At 51.4% G+C, this 21,950-nt stretch overlaps 2 protein-coding genes across 3 annotated transcripts in view; both read right to left on the bottom strand.

The window, feature by feature from the left end:
• Window positions 1-310: 310 nt before the first annotated feature.
• RAB29 (RAB29, member RAS oncogene family) lies at window positions 311-5,106 on the bottom strand (the record flags this gene model as incomplete). The annotated part of the gene is made up of 3 exons (XM_041460509.1): window positions 4,986-5,106; window positions 3,207-3,278; window positions 311-492 (listed from the first exon to the last, which is right to left on the bottom strand). Coding segments are annotated over exons 1-3 (375 nt in total), but the record flags the coding sequence as incomplete, so codon positions are not given.
• A 1,294-nt stretch (window positions 5,107-6,400) lies between these two features.
• Window positions 6,401-21,950, bottom strand: part of SLC41A1 (solute carrier family 41 member 1) — a 19,647-nt gene continuing 4,097 nt past the window's right edge. For both annotated transcript variants that reach the window (XM_041460494.1, XM_041460496.1), the window contains exons 3-11: window positions 19,391-19,498; window positions 15,960-16,031; window positions 15,006-15,150; window positions 14,766-14,912; window positions 13,978-14,125; window positions 13,824-13,903; window positions 11,496-11,630; window positions 10,109-10,257; window positions 6,401-8,844 (exon numbers count right to left, since the gene is read on the bottom strand). In XM_041460494.1, coding sequence (XP_041316428.1) covers window positions 8,659-8,844; window positions 10,109-10,257; window positions 11,496-11,630; window positions 13,824-13,903; window positions 13,978-14,125; window positions 14,766-14,912; window positions 15,006-15,150; window positions 15,960-16,031; window positions 19,391-19,498 — 1,170 coding nt within the window. In that variant the 3' untranslated portion in view covers window positions 6,401-8,658. The remainder of the gene's footprint in view (window positions 8,845-10,108; window positions 10,258-11,495; window positions 11,631-13,823; window positions 13,904-13,977; window positions 14,126-14,765; window positions 14,913-15,005; window positions 15,151-15,959; window positions 16,032-19,390; window positions 19,499-21,950) is intronic.

The raw sequence follows: 21,950 nt of genomic DNA, 5'->3' as shown, positions 1-21,950 counted from the left end.
ACAAAAATCATAGAAACCCACAGAGAACCGCACAAAATCCACAGAAACCCACACAGAACCACACACAAACCCACAGAGAACCACACAAAAAAACACACAAACCCAGAGAGAAACACACAAAAACCAGACAAACCCACGGAGAACCACACACAAAAACCATACAAGCCCATGGAGAAACACACAAAAACCACACAAACCCACGGAGAACCACACACAAATCCACAGAGAACCGCACAAAACACGCAAAGCCCCCCACAGAACCCCCCAAACCCGCAGAGGAGCCCCCAGCCCGGCCGGGCACGCTGCCCACCTTGTTGGCCAGCAGCAGGCAGGGCACGGCGCTCCCGTCTGGCAGCACCAGCTTGCTGTCCAGGTCCTGCTTCCACTTGTGGCTGTTGCTGAAGGTGCTGGCGTTGGTGACATCAAACATGATGACACAGGCTGAGGCCTCCCTGTAGTACAGCCGGGTCATGGAGGTGAAGCGTTCCTGCCCTTCGGGGTCAAAAAGCAGAGGGAAAAACCCAGCCAGAGTTGGTGTTTTGGGGTTGGTGCAGGTGGGTTGGGTGTTCAGGGGTTGGGTTTGCAGCTGGCTGTAGGGATTTGTGGTTAGAGGGGGGATTTGGGGTGTGTGATGGACAGGGGGCGCTGGGCTGGGTAGGGGTCAGGTCACAGAAGCAGGAAAAACACAAGGAGAAACACAGAAAAACACAAAAAAAAAACTTATGGACCCACAGAGAAACACATAAACACACAGAGAAACACACAAAAACTGTACAAACCCACAGGAAAACACACAAAAACACACAAAAACCATACAAACCCACAGAGAAACACATAAACACACAGAGAAACACACAAAAACTGTACAAACCCACAGGAAAACACACAAAAACACACAAAAACCATACAAACCCACAGAGAAACACATAAACACACAGAGAAACACACAAAAAATGTACAAATCCACAGGAAAACACAGAAAAACTCTACAAACCCACAGAGAAATACACAAAAACATACAAAAACCATACAAACCCACAGAGAAACACACACAAACCATACAAACCCACAAAGAAACTCAGAGAAACACACAAAATACACACAAAACCCCACAGAGAAGCACACAAACACACAGATAAACACACAAAAACCACACAAACACACAGAGAAACACAAAATCCCACACAGAAACACACAAAAACACACAAAATCCATACATATAAACCCATGGAGCAACACACAAAATACACAGAAAGACCATACAAACCCACAGAGAAGCATACAAAAACACACAAGAACCATACAAACTCACAGAGAAACACACAAACACAAACACACACACAGAAACACACTAAATACACACAAACCCACAGGGAAACACACAAAACCCATACAAACCCACACAGAAACAAACACACAAAAACCACATAAAACCCACACAGAAACACACAAAAGCCATACTAACCCATAGAGAAACACATAAAATACACAGAGAAACACACAAAACACACAAACCCACACAGAAACAGAGAAACACACAAAAAACACACAGAACCCCACACAGAAACACACAAAAGCCATACTAACCCACAGAGAAACACTCAAACACACAGAGAAACACACAAAATACACACAAACCCACAGAGAAACACAGAGAAACACACAAAAGCCATACTAACCCATAGAGAAACACATAAAATACACAGACAAACACACAAAATACACACAAACCCATAGAGAAACACATAAAATACACAGAGAAACACACAAAACCCACAAAATCCATAAAGAAACACAAAAAATACACAGAGAAACACACAAAACCCATAAAGAAACACATAAAATACACAGAGAAACACACAAAACCCATAAAGAAACACATAAAATACACAGAGAAACACACAAAACCACACAAACCCATAGAAAAACACATCAAATACACAGAGAAACACACAAAACCCATAAAGAAACACAAAAAATACACAGAGAAATACACAAACCCATAGAGAAACACATAAATACACAGAGAAACACACAAACCCACAGAGAAACACACAAAACCCATAGAGAAACACACAAAATACACAGAGAAACACACAAAACCACACAAACCCATAGAGAAACACATCAAATACAGAGAGAAACACACAAAACACACACAATCCCACAGAGAAACACACAAAACTCATAGAGAAACACACAAAATACACAGAGAAACACACAAAACACACACCAAGTCTGTTTGGGTTAAAGGGACCAAAGACCCCCAGCGGGCACACGGTGCCAGGGTGCCCCAGGGCTCTGTGACACCTCCAGGGACAGCCCCAATATCTGCATCACCCCCAGGTGACCCGGAGCCCTGGGGCCACCTGGGTGTCCCTGGGCACCACACGGGCACAGTGCCAGCTCTGCCTCCAGCTCCTTTTTGAGGCCAGAAGCCAAAGCAGCCTCTTGCTGCGTTGCTCACTCTGCCAACTTCTCCTTCCTGATGCCATTTTAAGGATTCCAGGCAGCCCAGAGGAAACCACAGCCCTGTTTTCCTCCCTGCTCCACATCCAGGGGGGCCATTTTAGAGATGCTGCTGCCCAGAGCTCTCCTGGTGCCAGGGAATTTGGGAAATTCATTCCTGGAGCCCTTTTTTTCCTTCATATTTTCACTGGTTTGTTTTCCTTTCCTGCTTCTGAGAGAGGAAATTTCCTTTTCACTGCCTATTTTTATTATGGTTTGTTGTTCTTTCCTGCTCCTGAGACAGGAGCTACTTGTTCCACTCCAGCTTTTATAATTCTGTCCCTCAGAGTGTCTCCCGTGCCAGAAATTTGGATTTTAACCCAAAATTTGGAGCTGAGCAGTCTCATATCCAGCCAGTTCCACACTCCCTCTGCTCTGGCTCTGGAACAGAGGGGAAAGGCCCAGCAGGAATTGCTGTGTGCATTCCTCACAGGTGGATTTTTAATTAAATATTTAAATTACTACAGCAGGCTGGAGGCAGCAAAGCAGAGCAGTCCTGCCCCTGGAACCCACAGGCACCTGGGATTTATTTTTGGAGGAGAAGGAAAAGGAAGATAAAGGAATATGAAAGGAAAGAACGGGAAAGGGAAGGGAAGGGAAGGGAAGGGAAGGGAAGGGAAGGGAAGAGAAGGGAAGGGAAGGGAAAATATGGCAAAAAAGGCCAAAACATTGAGAACATTAGAAACCCTTCCAAATACCTGCAATGTCCCAGAGCTGCAGCCGAACCGTCTCCGACTCCGACCACTGAACCACCTTCAGAGCAAAATCCACTGGAGAATTCCCAAAACAGCAGGAAGGAAAGCTGCTCAGGGCCATTCTGCACCTCGGGGCTGCTCCTGCACAGCCTCTCCCCATCTGCCAGAGCCCCAGCCCAGCCACGGGGCCACCCCAAATCCTGCACCTGGGTCACCAGCCAAGCACAATTCCAGGCTGGATGGAGCTTGGAGCAACCTGGCACAGGGAAAGGTGTCCCTGTTTATGGGGTCAGAGAAGCCCTGAGGTCCCTTCCAAGCTGAATCACCCCACATTTGCTGCCACCAGTGAGTCAAAAGGGGAAGCCCTGTGCTGTTCTCACATCCTGATGTGTCAGGGTTTCAACCTGGCAGCCAGACCTAGCTGGGCTGGAAGTGACCAAAACCAGGAACAAAGTACAAAAAGAAAAGTCCCATGAACCAGCCTGCAGCATTTGCTGCAGGCAGAGACCAGGGCACAGCCCAGAGCTCTGTGCCTCTCCAGTTTTCACCGCTGATCCATCCCCTCTCAGGTCAGGAATAAGAAGATTTAAACAGCTGTGCTCAACACCCCCAGTTTTGGCTCCTTGGGGAGATTTCCTGGGTAAAGCCTTGGCAGCTCCTGCTCCTTCCAGGTTATTCATTCACACAAAGAACCAAAATCCTGCTCAGCCCCATTCCCTCCTCCCAGAGCTTCCCAAGAGCTGCTGACCCCTCCGCAGGAGGCCAGGCTGTTTAACTAAAGCCAAACCAGCGCTGATGATGGTTTTACTGGGATAAGCTGACCCTATAACCTCAAATTATCCATTTTGCTGCTCCTGGGGTGGCTATTCCAGGGCGTGGGAGAAGGATGGGACACCCCAAATGAGTCAGGCAGAAGCTCCTGGGGGCTCAGGGCTGTTCAGTTAACGCCAAACCAGTGTGGCTGCTGGTTTTACTGGATAAGCTGAGCCTGGAACCTCAGCCTATCCATCCTACAGCTCCCGGGGTGGCTATTCCAGGGGGCGGGAGAAGGATGGGACACCCCAAATGAGTCAGGCAGAAGCTCCTGGGGGCTCAGGGCTGTTCAATTAATGCCAAACCAGCGCTGCTGATGGTTTTACTGGGATGATCTGAGCCCATAACCTCAGCCTGTCCATCCCGCAGCTCCTGGGGTGGCTATTCCAAGGGGCAGGGGCACCCCAAACGAGCCTGGCAGAGGGACAGGATCCCCGGGTGGCTCAGGGAAGAGGCTCTGGCAGTGAATACCTCACAAACCACCGACGGTACATGGCTGTTCCCACCCCAAACTCCCAGCCCCACCGCCCAGGGAGGACGGGGGAGAGCGGGGAGTCCCCCGGGACGAGGGGCGCGGCGCGGGCTGGGGATGGGCACCGGGATGGGCACGGTGCCGGAGCCCGGGAACCCCCGGGAACCGCTGGGAACCCCCGGGGAACCCCTGGAAAGCACCGAGAGCCCCCCGGGAACCCCTCAGTAACCCCCAAGAACCCAAGGGAACCCCCGAGAATCTCCCCTCCCGGTAAACCCCAAGAACTCCCGATAACCCCCGGAACTCCCCAGTAACCCCCGGTACCCCCCGATTAACCCCCCGGTACCCCCTGAGAACCCCCTGGTAACCCCCGAGAACCCCCCGGTCCCCCCCGGTACCCCCCGGTAGCCCCGGTAGCCCCGGTACCCCCCGGTACCCCCCGGTAGCCCCGGTACACCCCGGTAGCCCCGGTAGCCCCGGTGTCCGGGCGGGCTCACCCCCCACGGTGGATTTGTAGTGCCGGTTGAAGCTGTCGTTGGCGTAGCGCTGCACCAGCGAGGTCTTGCCCACCGTGGCGTCCCCGACCACCAGCACCTTGAACATCCGATCCTGCCCCATCCCGGCCCGGCCCGGCCCGGCCCCGCTCGGTCATGTGCGGCTCAGCCGGGGCAGCGCCGCAGCCTCCCGGGGCTGCCGGGAGCTGTAGTTCGCTGCCTTCCGCCGGAGCCAGCCGGCACATCCCCCTGGGAGCAGATCCTGCTGTGTGCGCCCCCAGATCCTGATCCTGCACCTCCAGATCCTGCTCTGTGCGCCCCCAAATCCTGCTCTGTGCACCCCCAGATCCTGATCCTGCACACCCAGACCCTGCTCTGTGCGCCCCCTGTGTCCCCAGACCCTGCTCTGTGCGCCCCCAAATCCTGCTCTGTGCACCCCCAGACCCTGCTCTGCGCACTCCCAGATCCTGATCCTGCACCCCCAGACCCAGCCCTGCACATCCCCTGTGCCCCCAGATTTTGCTCTGTGCACCCCCAGCCCTGTGCACCCCCAGATTCAGCCCATGCATCCCCAAATCAAGCCCCATACACCCTCAAACTCTGCCCTGCACATCCCCTGTATCCCTGGACCCTGCTCTGTGCACCCCCAGACTCAGCCCTGCACATCCCCTGTATCCCCAGCCCCATCCCTGCACATCCCCTGTATCCCCAGATCCAGACCCTGCACCCCCATCCCCACTCTCCCCTGCCCCAGACACCCCTGAACCCCAGCCCATGCTCCCTGCACCCCACAACGTGCAAACACCTCTCCCATCAGATTTTAATTTTTAAACAAGGCTCCCTTATTGCTGGGATTTCTCCAAGGTCTTCAAGCCCAGCTGCTTCTTCCTGCACCTCCTGCTCCCTTCCCCAACGAGGAAACGCCAACAGAACCCCCCAGGCCCAGGAGAGCAGGAGAAGTACCCCAGCACCCCAATATTCACCCCAATATTCACCCCAATATTCACCCCAGTGTGAGAAGCCAGCAGGGCTGGGGGGCTGCTCCCCAAACCCAAGGCTGGCGTTTTGGGATTCTGCTTTGGGGGCACAGCCCTGCAGGAAACACCAATTCCTGCAACTCCAGGGGTTTTTCTGCACCCCAGAAGGGGCAGAACCCTTTTGTTGCATGAAATCAGCAGGAACAGGCAGAGGCCACGTGGCAGCAGGGCCTGGATCCTGAACCAGCACCTGGATTCCTGCTGGGAGCCCCCAGGACCCGACCTAGGGCACCTGGCACTCACACTAATCCCAGCTTGCTTCATGCCCAGCAGTTTATTTAATTTTCGTAACTCTCCTATCAAAAGAGAGCTCAAATAAGCCTCAAAACTTGAAAGGGGCCTTCAACCTGATGGGAAAAAAAAAACCCACCAGAGTCCACATAAATAAATGTCATCTTTATTTAACCAAATATAATTTATCCATTAGGTCGACATCTGTCAGTTATAGGAACTATAAATAATTAAGACAGTCTTTTTCCTTTGATAAAAGAGTAAACCAGGATTTTCATCTGCAGGCAGCTGTAGAGTAGGCATGCATTGGAGTGCAACCAGTGGGAAGAGGCTTGTTTCTGGTTTTTTTCCATCAATACTCCTCACTTTTAAATTAAATTCTTCCCTGACCATTCCCCAAGCACACCTCTGACCATATTTAATGTACAGACGCCCCCAGCCCCACAACCCCCAGCCATGAGGGGCAGATTCCTCCCCTAGGGAATCTTTTCCTGGGGGATTAAGTGGTGATGTGACACCAGAAAGGCCAGCAGAGCTTCTCTTTATATCCATAAAAGCTGTAGTGTTAATGGAAGGAAATCTTGCATTTAATCCTCAGCATCAGGCAGAGAAATCAGGTGAGCAGCTGAGAATATTCCAGAAAATATTCCAGAAAACATCCAGGATTCCCTGGGCTGAGAGCTCAGCACAGCAGGGACAGGCTTTGTTTTGTGGTTGGGTTTTTTCCTTTGAGCACAGCTTTGGCCAAAGGAGAGCTGAGAAATGTCACCAGAGGGGACAGAGGAGGATCAGAGCTGCTCCCACACGGGACACGGACACAGGAGGAGGGGGACTGAGCCTGATGCTGGATTAGCAAGGGGAAAAAGGGGAAAATCACCTCAAAAATACAACACCTGCTCTTCTGGGGAGCAGCCAGCCCTGCCTCCTGCCCACCTCCAGCAGCAGGGAAGGGTTTGCAGAGCTCCAGAGAGGGCAGGAGCAGCCAGGAGCCCTGGCTTGGCTCCATGTGCTCCTTGGATTTCCAGAATTCCATCCTGACCCTCCTTCCCAACAGCATCATCTGCAGCCAGGCCCAGCTCTGCTCCCAGATCCTGGCCTGGCACAACGAGCCTGGACTAACTTTGGTCTTGGTTTGCCCCTCTGGTTTTGCTGCCCTCCCAGCATGGCCTAAGGGGAAGAGCAGGAATTCCCTGAGGTGAAGAGCACAAAAAGCAGGAGGGGAAGCAGCAGAGGAGGAACCCTGCACTCCCAGGGCTCAGCCAGGGCCTCCCAGCTGGGCTGAGCCCCAGTCCCAGATTTTACACAAGGGCAGGAGGTTCCTGTTCCTGCTCCAAGAGCCAGGGCTCCTGTGATTCTGCATTTCCAGCCGCTTTCCAGCTGGCAGAGAAATCCCAAGGACGTCCTTCCCTAACAGACACCAGGAGCAAAATGCTCCTGCCCAGCTGGGAGCACCCCAGGCTCAGCTGGGGCAGCTGCTGGGTGGCTTTTCCTGCCTGCAAGGGGCCCTCAGCAGCCAAAAGGAAAGCTGGGCACAAAACCCAGGGGATGTTTGTCCATCCACCCCTCTGGGAACGTCAGCTGCACTGAGGAGAGCCAGGGAAATGGAGCAGCACCAGGAGGGCTCCAGCAGGGCCTGCAGAGATCTCTGGCAGTGGGATGGAGATGGTGATGATGATGATGATGGTGATGGGTGGGGAGAGCTCCCAGCCCCTCTGGGTGAGGCTCAGAGCAGCTGAGCTGGGCTCACCAAGGCAGGAGCAGCGTGCTGCAGCCTGGGGTGGGTGGCAAAAGGGAGCCTGAGGTGCCAGCAGAGCCCAGCCAGGGGCTGGGGGTCCCAGATGAGCTCACTCGCATTCCTGGGGTGAACACAGGAGCCTTCCTCACCATCCTCCTCATCCCCCTCACAGACACGCCCCGTTTTTGGGTGTGGGCCCAGGCTGGAGCTTCAGAGAGCCAAGGCAGGGGCACCCCGTGCCCTGAGCCACGGGCTGTGCTTGGCTGGAAGGTGCCAGCTCAGCTGAACACACCCGAGCTCCACCCGCAGGGTTTAAAACGCTTATGAAGCGAAAAAAGCAGCACTTCAACCTCGAGGGAGGGGCAGGGGGGGCTCCCTGCAGGATCTGACCGGGCAGGAACTTCTCTGGAACCTTGGTTCAGACATAACTGCTACGAAAATTGCACTTAGTGATTGTCTCGTTACACTTTTTGTTTGTTTGTTTGTCCTTCCCAAAACTAGGTAGATTCTTCTGTACAAACTCGGCTTGAAATATAAACCAGGTAAAATTCCCATTGAAAATAATGAGAATCCAGTATCAAAGGTGAAATCTTCCAGGGCGGTGGCAGGAGGGGGAAGCAAAGAAACAACAAATGGAAGGAGGAGAGCTGTGGGAAGGGAGGAGCAGGGAGATTTAATCCCCAACATCAGAGTCCCGGTCACCGATGAGCCAGAGCACGTGGAAGCTGAGGGCCAGCAGCCCTGTCCCAATCAGGTCCCCCAGGGCTGTCAGGTACGGGATGGAGAAGTTGTCGGGGTCCAGGTGCCTGCCCCACATCCAGTGCACCATCCAGTCAGCGATGTAGAGCAGGATCAGCACCTGCAAGAGCCACGGCAGCACAGCCCCTGAGCCCTGCAGCCCCACTGCAGCTCTGCCTGGCCCAGGGAGCACAGCCCCAGGGGCACAACAGCCCCAGGGGCACAACAGCCCCAGGGGCACAACCACCCCGTGGGCACAACAACCCCAGGGGAATAACAGCCCCAGGGGCACAACCACCCCACGGGAACAACAACCCCACTGCAGCTCTGCCTGGCCCAGGGAGCACAGCCCCAGGGGCACAACAACCTCACAGAAACAACAACCCCACAGGCACAACCACCCCATGGGAATAACAGCCCCACAGCAGCTCTGCCTGGCCCTGGGAGCACAGCCCCACAGGCACAACCACCCCAGGGGAATAACAGCCCCATGGGCACAACAACCCCATGGGAATAACAGCCCCAGGGGCACAACAACCCCATGGGAACAACAACCCCACAGCAGCTCTGCCTGGCCCTGGGAGCACAGCCCTAGGGGCACAACAACCTCACAGAAACAACCCCATGGGCACAACCACTCCAAGGGAACAACAGCCCCACGGACACAACAATCCCACGGGCACAACAGCCCCACAGGTACAATAACCTCATGGGCACAACAACCCCCTGGGAACAACAACCCCACGGACACAACCCCATGGGCACAACAACCAGTCCATGGGCACAACAACCCCATGGGAACAACCACCCCATGGGACAGAACAACCCTGTGAGCACAACAACTCCATGGGAACAACAACAACCCCCTGGGCACAACAACCCCATGGGCCACCACCATCCCATAACTACAACAACCCCGCAGGAACAACCACCCCATAGCCACAACAACACCACAACAACCCCGTGGGCACAACGAAATCTGCAGTGGATGCTCTCAAGCCTTTGGTGTGTCCCTCAGAGCCCTGTGGGCTCCCCCAGCTCCAGGCTGTGCCAGGGCAAAGGGCAGCACAGGGCACACATTCCCTGCAAAATTCCACATCCTCCTTTCATCACCAGGCCTTTTCAAATTGCCAGATCACCCCCGGGACAGAAACACTTTGGCTATCAAAAAGACTCAAAAGAGACAAAAGGCAGATTGTGAACTCCCCACGAATGGCAGGATGGAAGAACTGTGAGCACAGGTGTCCACAAAGGGTTCCCGAGGGTCCCCCTGCCCAGCACAGGATCTCCGGGCAGGGACAGGGTCTCTCCCTCCGAGCAGTCCCCAGTGCAGGTGCCACCCGTGTCCCCCGAGCCAGCCCAGCCCCCCGGGGGTCCCAGCTCACCTGGAGCAGCGCTGCTGTCATGTAGAACACGATGAAGATGAGGGTGAGCGTGGTGTGTCCCCCCTGCATGGAGTGGATGGTGTAGAGGAACACCAAGTGCCCGGGCACCACCAGGAGGAAGAGCACGCGGGCAGAGCGGGAGTTCACGTCTGCAAAGGGGACATCAGGCCTGCTTCAGACCCTGCAAGTGCCCAAAACCAGCTTGGGCAGGGCTTGGCAGCAAGCTGGGCTAGTGGAAGGTGTCCTGCCCATGGCAGGGGGTGGCACTGGGTGAGACTGAAGGTCCCCTCCCACCCAAACCATTCCGTGACCCCACGACCCAAGGCTGCAGGCTGGCAGGGATTTTGGGGTGTCTGTGCAGGGCCAGGAGCTGCACTGGATGATCCTGTGGGTCCCTTCTGAAATGGGGGGTTAGAAATTTAACTCGGGGTACAGACCAATTTTGGATTTTTTGTTTAGTCTTTTAACTTGTGTACTCACAAAAATACCTACAGAGGGAGAACAAAGAAGACTCGAAACTACTCAGAAAAGAATACTAAAGAGAGATAAAAAGAGGCCCCCACTAACCTTGAGACTAAAACAAGCAAAATCTAAATCTGATCTATAAGCACCACATTATAACTACATGACTAAAAAACTGCACAGACCCATAAAATTAATAAACCAGTTTAATGCACATGCATATATATTTTATGCATATGCAACAGGTTAGAAGATAAAGGACACCCAAGAATTTTCAGGAGTGCACATGTCCTTAAGGAGCATGTATCCAGCATTGAAATAAATCATACCAACTTTGCAACTTTAACAAGTTGTGGAGGTTTTTTCCACTGTCCTAGATTGCAAAGCAATGTGTGTGCTCCATCCCCATCTGTCAGAGGTGGGCACTTATCTGCTGTTCGTTGGGCAGTTTGCTTTACCTCTTCCACAAACCAATCCTCCCTCCAGGAGATCTCTGCTGTTCATGGGCCATTAATTATTAATTATCTTCTGTCCATGGCCAGGGAGTTTTTTTGTTGATGTTTGTGCTATTACATTTGTATTTTTTTAGTTTTCCTAATAACTGTTACTCCTGCTCCCACATCTTTACCCGAGAGCCCCTTAATTTCAAAACTATAACAATTCAGAGGGAGGGGGTTTACATTTCCCATTTCAGGAGGGTCTCCCGCCCTCCTTAACAGAACCTGTCTGTTCAAACCCAGCCATGCACAAATCCCCTTCCAGCTCAGGACACCCCACACCCACATCTCCCCCCAGCAGAGCCCTGGATGGGGCAGGGAAGCTCCAGCCTGACCCTGAGCAGGGCTGGGCCCCCTCTGCCATGCCAAGGCTGCAGCCCCCGGCCCAGGGAGCCCAGCTGGCACCAAGCCTGCCCTCAGGGCTGTACCTGAGCCGCAGAAGGTGCTGCAGGGGCTGGGGCACTTCCGAGGGGCTGTCCCAGGGCTGTCTCCGGGCTCCCCGCTCATGTGCAGGTAGGTGGAGATGCGGCTGGCCTGCACGGCCACCAGGTTGCCACCCACACCTGTGGAAGAGGTTTTACAGCAGCTGCTGAGAGGCAGAGAGGTTTGAGAAGAGGGTCTGTGTTTAGCCCTGGGAGAATTTCCCACCAAGGTGGTTGACGTGGAAATCAAGAAAGAAAGAATAAGGGGAAGGAAGGGGGAAAAAATAAGGAGGGGGGAAAGAAGGGGGAGGAAAAAGAAGGGGGGAAAAGAAGAAGAGAAAAGAAGGGGGAAAAGAAGGAGGGGGGAAAAAGAAGAAGGGGAAAAGAAGGTGGGGGGAAAAAGAAGGTGGGGGGAAAAAGAAGAAGGGGGGAAAAAGAAGAAGGGGGGGAAAAAGAAGAAGGGGGGGAAAAAGAAGAAGGGGGGGAAAAGAAGAAGGGGGGGAAAAAGAAGAGAAATCTGCAACTGCCTATTCCAATGAGCACTTTATTTATCTTTCCTGACCAATGAGTAAAGTATAAACTTATGAGTTTTGTAAGAATGTATAAAAAGCATGCATGCTAGAATAAAATGGGGTTTGAAGCCTTCTGAAAATGAGAGTGTGGCTTTGTATTGTGACCATGTCAACTCCAACACACAGCTGCAGGGCACAAACAGCACCCAGGGGATGGCCCAGACACCTCCAGGAGCTGCCCCCAGCAGCCAGCAGGTCTGCAAGTGCCAGGTGCTGGAATTATGTAGGACAGCCTGGTTTTGACCCCAATTCCACTTTTGCAGGATATGAGGAGCTGGGACAAAGCTGTGGCTTTTCCTCTCAGGCCCCTGAGTAAAAGTGAAGCAGTTCTGTTACTGCAGCTCGGGGTGGAAGAAAAATGATGAGTCAGGCAACAAAACACACACAGGAAGTTCAAAGCTATTATTTTTCACATGAAACTGTGAAAGCCACCAGCACAGGATGCACTGGCTGAGAATTAACTCCACCTACTGCAAAAAAAAAAAAAAAAAAAAAATTAAAATGATCCTTCCTGGTTCATCAGGCAAAAAGGAAGTGAAAACTTTGCACCAGAACCAGTCAGATTTCCTGACTCCAAGGCACAAATACAAATCTTTGTGCTGCCAGGTGCCACAAGGCACATGTTTTAGAAGATGGGGGTGTTCCACCAGACAGGAGGAATAAGGAAATTAAGAAGTCCATGGAAATGTGGATTTTTAGGGAATAGCCTCCCAGGCCTATCACCTGAAAAAGTGGCATGGGGGCAGCCAGACCTGTGTGCCCCAAAAGAGAATTACTGCCCTGAAATCCCAGATAATCCCAGGTTGCCATGAGCTAAGAGTGAAAGGGTGGCACAGGGCAGCCAGACATGTGTGTCCCAAAAGAGAAGGAGTGTCCTGAAATCCCAGATAACTCCAGTTTGCCAAGAGCAAAGAGTGGGGCAAAGGGTGGCATGGGGACAGCCAAACCTGTGCACCCCTGGCTCCCCAAAAGGGAATGAGTGTCCTGAAGTCCCAGACAACCCCAGTCTGCCAAGAGCAAAGGGTGACAGAGTGGCACAGGGTGTACCCCAGAGGAGACTGAGTGTCCTGAAGTCCCAGACAACCCCAGTCTGCCAAGAGCTGCAGCCCAGGGCAGGGCAGGACTCACCATTGATGACTGGGGTGAAAACTGCCATCCCAGCAAAGTTGGGGTCCGACACCGTCCTGTCCAAAATCAGCCCCCCGACGCTGCAGGGGGAGAGGGGAGGTCAGTGCTGGGACAACCCTGGGGGCTCTGGGGACAGGGCCAGGGCCATGCGGGCAGCCAGACCTGTGTGCCCCAAAAGAGAATTACTGCCCTGAAATCCCAGATAATCCCAGTTTGCCATGAGCTAAGAGTGAAAGGGTGGCACAGGGGAGCCAAACCTGTGAACCCCAACAAGGAATGACTGTCCTGAAATCCCAGACAATCCCAGTTTGTCAAGAGCAAAGGGTGACAGGGTGGCAAGGGGGCAGCCAGACATGTGTGTCCCAAAAGAGAAGGAGTGTCCTGAAATCCCAGATAACTCCAGTTTGCCAAGAGCAAAGAGTGGGGCAAAGGGTGGCATGGGGACAGCCAAACCTGTGTGCCCCTGGCTCCCCAAAAGGGAATGAGTGTCCTGAAGTCCCAGACAACCCCAGTCTGCCAAGAGCAAAGGGTGACAGAGTGGCACAGGGTGTACCCCAGAGGAGACTGAGTGTCCTGAAGTCCCAGACAACCCCAGTCTGCCAAGAGCTGCAGCCCAGGGCAGGGCAGGACTCACCATTGATGACTGGGGTGAAAACTGCCATCCCAGCAAAGTTGGGGTCCGACACCGTCCTGTCCAAAATCAGCCCCCCGACGCTGCAGGGGGAGAGGGGAGGTCAGTGCTGGGACAACCCTGGGGGCTCTGGGGACAGGGCCAGGGCCAGGCCCACCTGCTGATGGCCATGGCGATGATGACAGGCTCCCAGCCCGAGTAGAGCACCTCCCTCGTGGCAGAATTCTTCCTGGCAATGATGATCCAGATGGGCAGCAGGGACAGGAAGAAGGCGCACACCAAGGGGTTCATGTAGGCTCTGCTCTCTGGGCAGGGGGGACAAGGAGAAAAAGAAGCAGAAAAATCAAGGCCATGTCCTTCAGGAGCTCCAGAAGGAGCAGGGAAAGTGCAGATGTGGTGGTTCACTGTCACAGCTGTAGCCTGTAAAATAAAACACTTGGATGTGTTTACCAGCAGATCTCAGTGAGATCTCTGCAATTCCAGCTCTCATCCCCACTGCCCACTCCGGGGCAGGATCTCCCAGTGCTGCTGCCTTCACCCCTGGATGAACCTGGCTGAGTCCCAGCCCCGTGTCCCAGGGAAGGAAGGAGGAGGAGGAGGACGAAGGAGGAGGAAATTGGGAGTCTGCAGCTGCAGCCCTGCCCTGAGGATCCCCAGCTGGAGCTGACAGCTCAGCAGATGGAATCCAAATCTGCCTTCTCCCACTGCTGCAGCCCCAGCCAAGCCCCTGGAAAGGGCCAGCCTCTCCCTGAGCACCTCAGCTGGAGGTGGACAAGGCAGAGAGAAGCTCCATCCCCTCCCCTAACCTGAACTAAGCCCAACTGAGGGAGCTCCAGAGCAGGAACCCCACACAGCCCAAGGAAGATGATTCCAGAGGAAGAGGGTGAAATGAGAGGGAGACACAACAAGGACCAGGCAGAGACTGAGCCTTTGGCTGCTCCTCACCCAGCTCCTTGTACAAGCCCCAGCTGATCCCTGAGAGCAGAGCCAGGGTGATGAGGTCCCCCAGGCTGGCAGCGATCGGCGTGGCCACGTTGTCAGGATTGATTCCCATCTTCCTGGAGCCAATGATCACCCCAATCATAATCATGCCTGCAAACAGAAAGAGGCCAGAAAAAAACAGGATTAAGGCAAGGGGAGGTTAATACTTCAGGAAGAGGTGCACAGCAGAGGGGTGGCTCTCACCCAGGACCAGGGAGGCAATGAAGGCAGTGGCCACGCTGCTGGCACACAGCAGCACAGCGTGGTCCATGCTGAAGTGCCCATCTGGGATCCACCCAAACACCACGGCTGCAATCGAGGCCAGGAAGCCAACCACGGTGGCCTGGACCTGGAAATGAAAGCACAGTCACCAAGGCACCAGGGCAGCCCCAGGGGTGGGGAGAGCCTGAGCACATCCAGAGGAGGCAATGAGGCTGGAGAGGGGCTGGGAACACAAAAACCCTCTGAGGAACCACCGAGGGAACTGGGGGTGCTCAGCCTGGAGAAAAGGAGACTCAGGGGTGCCCTCATCACTCTGCACAGCTCCTGAAAGGTGCCTGTGCTCAGCTGGGCTGGGCTCTTTCTGCAGGAACTGACACAACCAGAGCACACAGCCTCCAGCTGCACCAAGGGAAATTCAGACTGGATGTTAGGAAGAAGGTTTCATGGAAAGAGTGATGAAGTTCTGGAATGGCTGCCGAGGGAGGTGGTGCAGTCACCATCCCTGGGTGTGTTTAACCAAGCCTGGATGTGGCACTCAGTGCCAGGGTTCAGTTGAGGTGTTGGGGCTGGGCTGGACTCGATGATCTTCGAGGTCTCTTCCAACCTGGTCATTCTGTGAGAGGCTGCCCAGAGAAGCTGTGGCTGCCTCATCCTTGCAAGTGTCCATGGCCAGGTTGGAGCAGCCTGGGATAGTGGAAGGTGTTGCTGTTTCCATGAGAAACGGATGAGCTTTAAGGTCCCTTCCAACCCAAACCATTCCATGATTTTATTCCATGATTCCAAGAGGGAAACCCCACCCAGGGGGATCAGAATCCAGCATGGAAACACCCAGTCCACCCTGCAGGACCACCTGCCTCCCCATCACACACAGAATACTGGCAGCAAACAGCAAATCCCAGACATTTAAATGTCAATATTCCCCTTCCCTCTGCCCACCTGTATCAGAGCCATGTTCCCTGTAATCATCTTCCAGAGCTCTTTGGGTGTATCCATTTGGCCAATATTAGCCTGTAAGAGGAAATCAGACACCATTACAGCCTGGCAGCCCTTCACACCTGCTAACAGCCAAATTCCTGCCTGCCAGGAGCAGGAGGGGACCTCAAACCCTGAGCTCTTACAGGAGAATAACTCAGCAGAAAAGGGAGCGCGGAGCGGAACCAACACCAACAAAAAATCCAAAAATTTTGGTGTCACCAACCAAAAATCTGATGGGAATGCTGCAAAACCGACGAGATCTCGGTGTGCCCCTGCAGCCACACACTGCACTGTCCATGGCTCTCTCAGCCACCCTGGCTGGGGCCCAGCTGGGTCAGGCTGCCCCAGGCAGGGGTGCAGAGCCCCAGGTCAGCCCCTGCCCCCAGAGCAGCAGCACAGCTGGCAGCAAAGCCTTTGCTTTGCTCCTTCCCTTTGCTTTCCAAAGGGAAAAGCTGAGCAAACAAGGCTGGAGCCACCTGGGGACACGGGGAGGAGCTGGCAGCCCTGGCACAGGGGGCACCTGGCACCAGGAGAGGCTGAGCAGGATGACCAGGATAAAAAATAACCCAGTAAATATCACTGTGGGTGATACCAAGCAGGACCAGGAGGTGGAAATTGCTTTAATTCCTGGTGTAGGATCCTAAATAAGCCAGAGGAATCGCTGCAGGGCATGAACTCTGCTCCTCCCTGCCACCTCCAGGGTCTTTATGGGAAGAATGGGTGAGTTTATACCCAATTTGCATCATTAGCAGCTGATGAACTCAGGAAACAAGGGAGAGGCTCAAACACTGGAGTGGGAAGCGCACTTTGGAGGTGCATTTTGAAGGAATGCATTTTGAATTTTGAAGGAGTTAGAGATGGGACCTCTGAGTTTTTTAGATGATGGGATTTATTTTTCTTGTCTTCTACTCAGACAGGAAGGGTGAGTTCAGCTCACATCCTCACTGCGTGGCTCAAAAGGTCTCAAGACCTTTAGTTACAAGACCTTTTAAGGATTTATTAACCAACAAAACACTGCAAACAAGGATATTTATGTTTTTGACCCAATCTTAAAATATTTCATCTTATGGACTCCTGCTACAGTGTAAGCTTTCTTAGCTAATCATGCTACACACACAAACCTACAGCACTGCATCCCAAACTTCTTCAAACTTGTGCACAACAGCACAGCAGCAATTTCCTCCTCTCAGGTGGAAAAGAAAACAAGAAACCCAGAAACCATTGGTTAATTAATGCCCCTGCTCTCCTTGCTGGATGTGCTTTACTGAGCTGCTCCCACCTCTGGGGCAAATCGTTCTGGGCACAGAGGAGGAAGGAATGGGGGAAAAAAACCCCAAAAAGTTGACTGGAGCAGCACATCCAGCACAGGAATTCGAGCTCCATATGAAGCCTGACCTTAAAATTCCAGCCCCATGGCAATTAGGCTGGGATTAGCATAACCTCTCTGTAGTCCCTTAATCCTTTAACTAATGGGGGAGTTTTGCCTCTTAATTGTGAAAGGAATTTCTGAGGTGCCTTAAGGCAGCACTAATTAGAAACCCAAAGCCTGAGAAAGCACTCCAGGCTGTGGGGAGAGCTGGGGCATTGCATTTGTGGGACGAAGGAAGGAATGAAAAATCTGACTCCATGCTCTCAGAAGGCTAATTTATTATTTTAAGATACTATATTATATTAAATAATACTTATGACTCTTTCCAGAGCCTGACACAGCTTGGCCCCAACTGGTCAATGAGTCAAAACAATTCACATGAAACCAATGAAACAATCACCTGTCAGATAAACAATCCCCAAACACATCCTAAAGCAGTAGAACACAGAAAAAGCAATGAAATAATTAATGTTCTCCTTTTTTCTCTGAAGCTTCTCAGCTTCTTAGAAGAAAAATCTTAAACAAGGAGATTTTTTTGGAAAATATGAATGTAACACTTGGGACCCACCCCGGGGAGACCCACACAGGTGTGTGTCTGTCCCCACACAGGTGTGTGTCTGTCCCCACACACATCTGGGACCAGAGATGCCCCTGTGCCACCAGGCACAGGCACGGGGAGGCTCTTGGATGGTCCTGGAGGTGTCCTGCAGCCTTAATGACCCCTGGTTCCATGATTTGAAGGAGGGGAGGCAGAGGCCAGAGCCTCTGGGGTCAGCCTGGGGACAGCAGCAGGACAGGACCCTGTGCTGGTGTCCCCGTGACCCCCCTGCAGCCACCAGGGCAGATGGGGCAAAGTTCTGCACTCCTGACCTGCCACAGCCCGGCTCCTGTGCCAAAGCTGCCCCAGAGCTGCCCCTGCCAGCCCCAGGAGGGGACACACGAGTGCCAGCAGTGACCCTGAGCAGCCCTGGCCAGGAGGGACAAGGTCCCCGTGGCCAGGACAGCAAGGATCCAAGGATCCCAGCCATGGAGAGGGAGCCAAACAAAGGGAATTGTTTGTTTGTTTCCCAGAGAGAAGGGGTGAACAAAGCTCAGCCTCTGTCCCTGCAGGCTGGCCCAGCAGCTCTGTGCCCCCAGAGCCTGAGGAGGAGAGGGACAGGAGAGGGACAGGACAGGGACAGGAGAGGGACAGGAGCTGCCAGAGATGCAGAGAACCCTGAGCAGCTCTGCTGTGCCTTCTCCTGCAGCAAGGGCAGGGCTCAGAGGAAGGGAATGAGCCCAGCAGAATTTTTTGGTGGCATTTGTCTCGTTGGCAGCCTCACAGCAATAACTGTCACAACTGGGCACTGGCCACTCCTTGGCTGGCACTGGCACACCCACCAAACAGGTCACAAAGGGTTTGTCTGGGCTACAACTGGTTAAACACACTGTTGGAGCCTGTTGACGTGGCTAAAGCAACCCTAACTCATTTTGGGTTGATCTACAGGCATACCTGCATGGCAAAAGCAAGTAAATAAAACTAACAAGTGCTAGAAGATCATTTGATTCAACTCCACATTTGATTAAAGCCTGTATTTGATTAAACCCTATATTTGATTCAGCCCCACATTTGATTCAGCCCTACATTTGATTCAGCCCCCTGGCCAGAGTGAATTCCAGCAGGACAAACACCCAGCAGTGAGCTCCATCCCCTGCAGAGCCTGTCACTCCCCTGCCAGCCCCCCTCTGCTCCCCAGCTGTCCCCAGGTCCCCTCCTGCCCTGGCTCCTGCCAGCTGCTCTGGTGACACTCCTGTGCCCGGTTCCTGGTGGAACAGCTGGATCCCAGCCAGCTGCCAGCAAAGCTCCAGGACCATTAACCCTTCAAACCCCATCGGCCAGCAGGGTGTAAAACCTTCCCAGCAGCTGAACCCCCAGCTCTGGGGTCACTCACATGGGGAAATTTGGGAATTTTACCCCCCCACACACACACACAACCCTTCCCAAAGCAGGTGTCCTGTCCCTCCCCAGCTCCTGGGCACTCACAGCTGTGGACAGGCGGGATGCCAGGGTCATCTCCAGGTTCCCCTTCAGCCCCAGCAGAGCAGGAACCAAGATGAACACCTCAGTGACGTGTTTGAAGACATCCCAGTGCTGCAAGATTAAAGCACATTCAGTGAAACCAGCACATCTCACCAAAGCACATTCAATAAAAAAACCAGCACATCTCACCAAAACACATTCAATAAAAAAACCAGCACATCCCAAAACACACTCAATAAAACCAGCAAATCTCACCAAAACACACTCAATAAAACCAGCAAATCTCTACAAAGCACATTCAATAATAAAACCAGCAAATCTCACCAAAGCACATTCAATAATAAAACCAGTAAATCTCACCAAAACACATTCAATAATAAAACCAGCAAATCTCACCAAAGCACCTCCAATAAAACCAGCAAATCTCACCAAAACACATCCAATAAAACCAGCAAATCTCACCAAAACACATCCAATAAAACCAGTAAATCTCACCAAAGCACCTCCAATAAAACCAGCAAATCTCAGGTGGGTGATGCCAGCCTTTGCTGTGGGCTCAGTGCCACCTCTGGCACCTGGCACTGCCCTGAGCAGACACCCCAGTGCCCTCCCTGCTGCCACACTGGGAATTCTGCAGTGGGAATTCTCCCACTTGTGACATTTGCAGCAGTGACCACAGGCTGAGAAAACAGCCCTGAGCCAGCAACTTTCAGTGAAAAATCCCCCAGAGAGTCCCCAGTGACAAAATGTTTACACACCCAGAGGCCAAAACAGGGAAAGATGGAGAGGCTTTGCCCAATACTTGCAGTTTTTGGCAGATTTGAGTGAAGTTTAGTCAGTCTCAGCTGAGAGCTTTTGCTGTGTTTTGCAAATATATATATATTAAAATTGTGTGAATATATATATACACACATAGTATCTATATATATAAATTGTATCTATATATAAATAGTGTATATATAAAAATTGTATATATAAAATTTTATCTATATAAGAGAATTATGTACATTATAGAATGATATCTATTCTATATATTATTATAATAATATAGTACTATAATAATATATTATATAGTATAATATTATATACATATATTTGCAAGACACAGCAAAGGCTCTCAGCCATAATAATAATAATAACAATTACAACAATAATAATAATAATAATTTTTTTTTTAATCCAAACCCCAGCCACTGGGCCACCTTTCCCTGCTACCTGTGTTAACTCAGGCCCTTCCTAACTCCTCTGCCTCTCCAGCTGCCCTGGGGAGAGGGACAGAGGCAGCCACAGTTATTTAGGAAAAAGACCAAAGAGCAATTGCAGGGTAAGCAGCCTTACAGGGGAGCACTGAAAACACAAAACCACTCCTGAACCCCTCACAGGCACATTTAAAAACACCCCTGGGAGCCACGCAAACCTCACTGCCCTGCTTTTATTGCCCAAAATCTCTCCTGTTCCCCACCCTGCCTGGAGCACACAGAGCACAGGAATGGCAGTGGGGATGTGCTGGATGTCCCTCTGCACTTCCTGCCTGCAAATGTCACCTGCAAACACCACCTGTGCAAATATATATATATATATAGTCTACTAATATATATATTATATTATGTATTGTCTAATATATAGTCTAATATATATATTATATTACATATGTCTAATATAATATATATAGTCTAATATATATAATATATTACATATGTCTAATATAATATATAGTCTAATATATATAATTTATTATATAATATGTCTAATATATGTCTACCATATATAATATATATACTCTAATATATATGTTCAATATTATATATATCTAACATATATAATATATAATCTAATATAATAGATGTCTAATATATATAATATATATGTAGTCTAATATATATAATATGTCTAATATTATATATATAATATATAGCCTAAAATATATTATATAATACATGTCTAAGATATATAATATATACAGGCTAATATATATTGTATGTTCTATGATATATGTCTAATATGTATAATATATATGTAGTCTAATATATATAATTTTAGCTCTAGGACAGGGCTGCTCCTGGAGAAAGGCAGAAAAAGCATCTTTGGGGAAGGAAAAGAAGGAGATTTCTGCAGAGCTCAGCTGGCTGCGAGGAGCAGGACCTGTGGGGTCCTGGCAGCTTTCTGCATTTAAATGTTACAAAGCACTGGGAGGCTGTGGGGACCCTGCAGGGAACAAAGCTCCTGTGGAGAGGAGTGACCACAGCCTGGGTCCACGGGCACAGACAGAGCCAGGCTGCTGGGGGAAGGCAGGGAGAAAAAAAACCAACTAAAAATGGTCCAAAAAATTCAATAAGAACTAGAAAAGGCCAAAAAAAAAAACCTAAAAGAGGCCAAAGCACCCCCCCAAAAATGGTAAAAAAGGCAAAAAAATCCCAAAAAAATCTAAAACAGGCCAAAACCCCCTCAAAAAAAAACAAAAAACCAAAAAACTAGAAAATGCAAAAAATAACTGAAAAAGGAAAAAAATAAGAAAGGCAAAAAAGCTCCTAAAAAGGCCAAAAAAAATCCTGCCAAAACTTTA

Source organism: Pyrgilauda ruficollis, unplaced genomic scaffold (genome assembly GCF_017590135.1).
Source record: "Pyrgilauda ruficollis isolate IOZ18807 unplaced genomic scaffold, ASM1759013v1 scaffold144, whole genome shotgun sequence".
NCBI classification, from domain to species: Eukaryota; Metazoa; Chordata; class Aves; order Passeriformes; family Passeridae; genus Pyrgilauda; species Pyrgilauda ruficollis.
The sequence above is the reverse complement of the archived record's forward strand: the minus strand, read 5'-3'. Positions and strand labels throughout refer to the sequence as shown.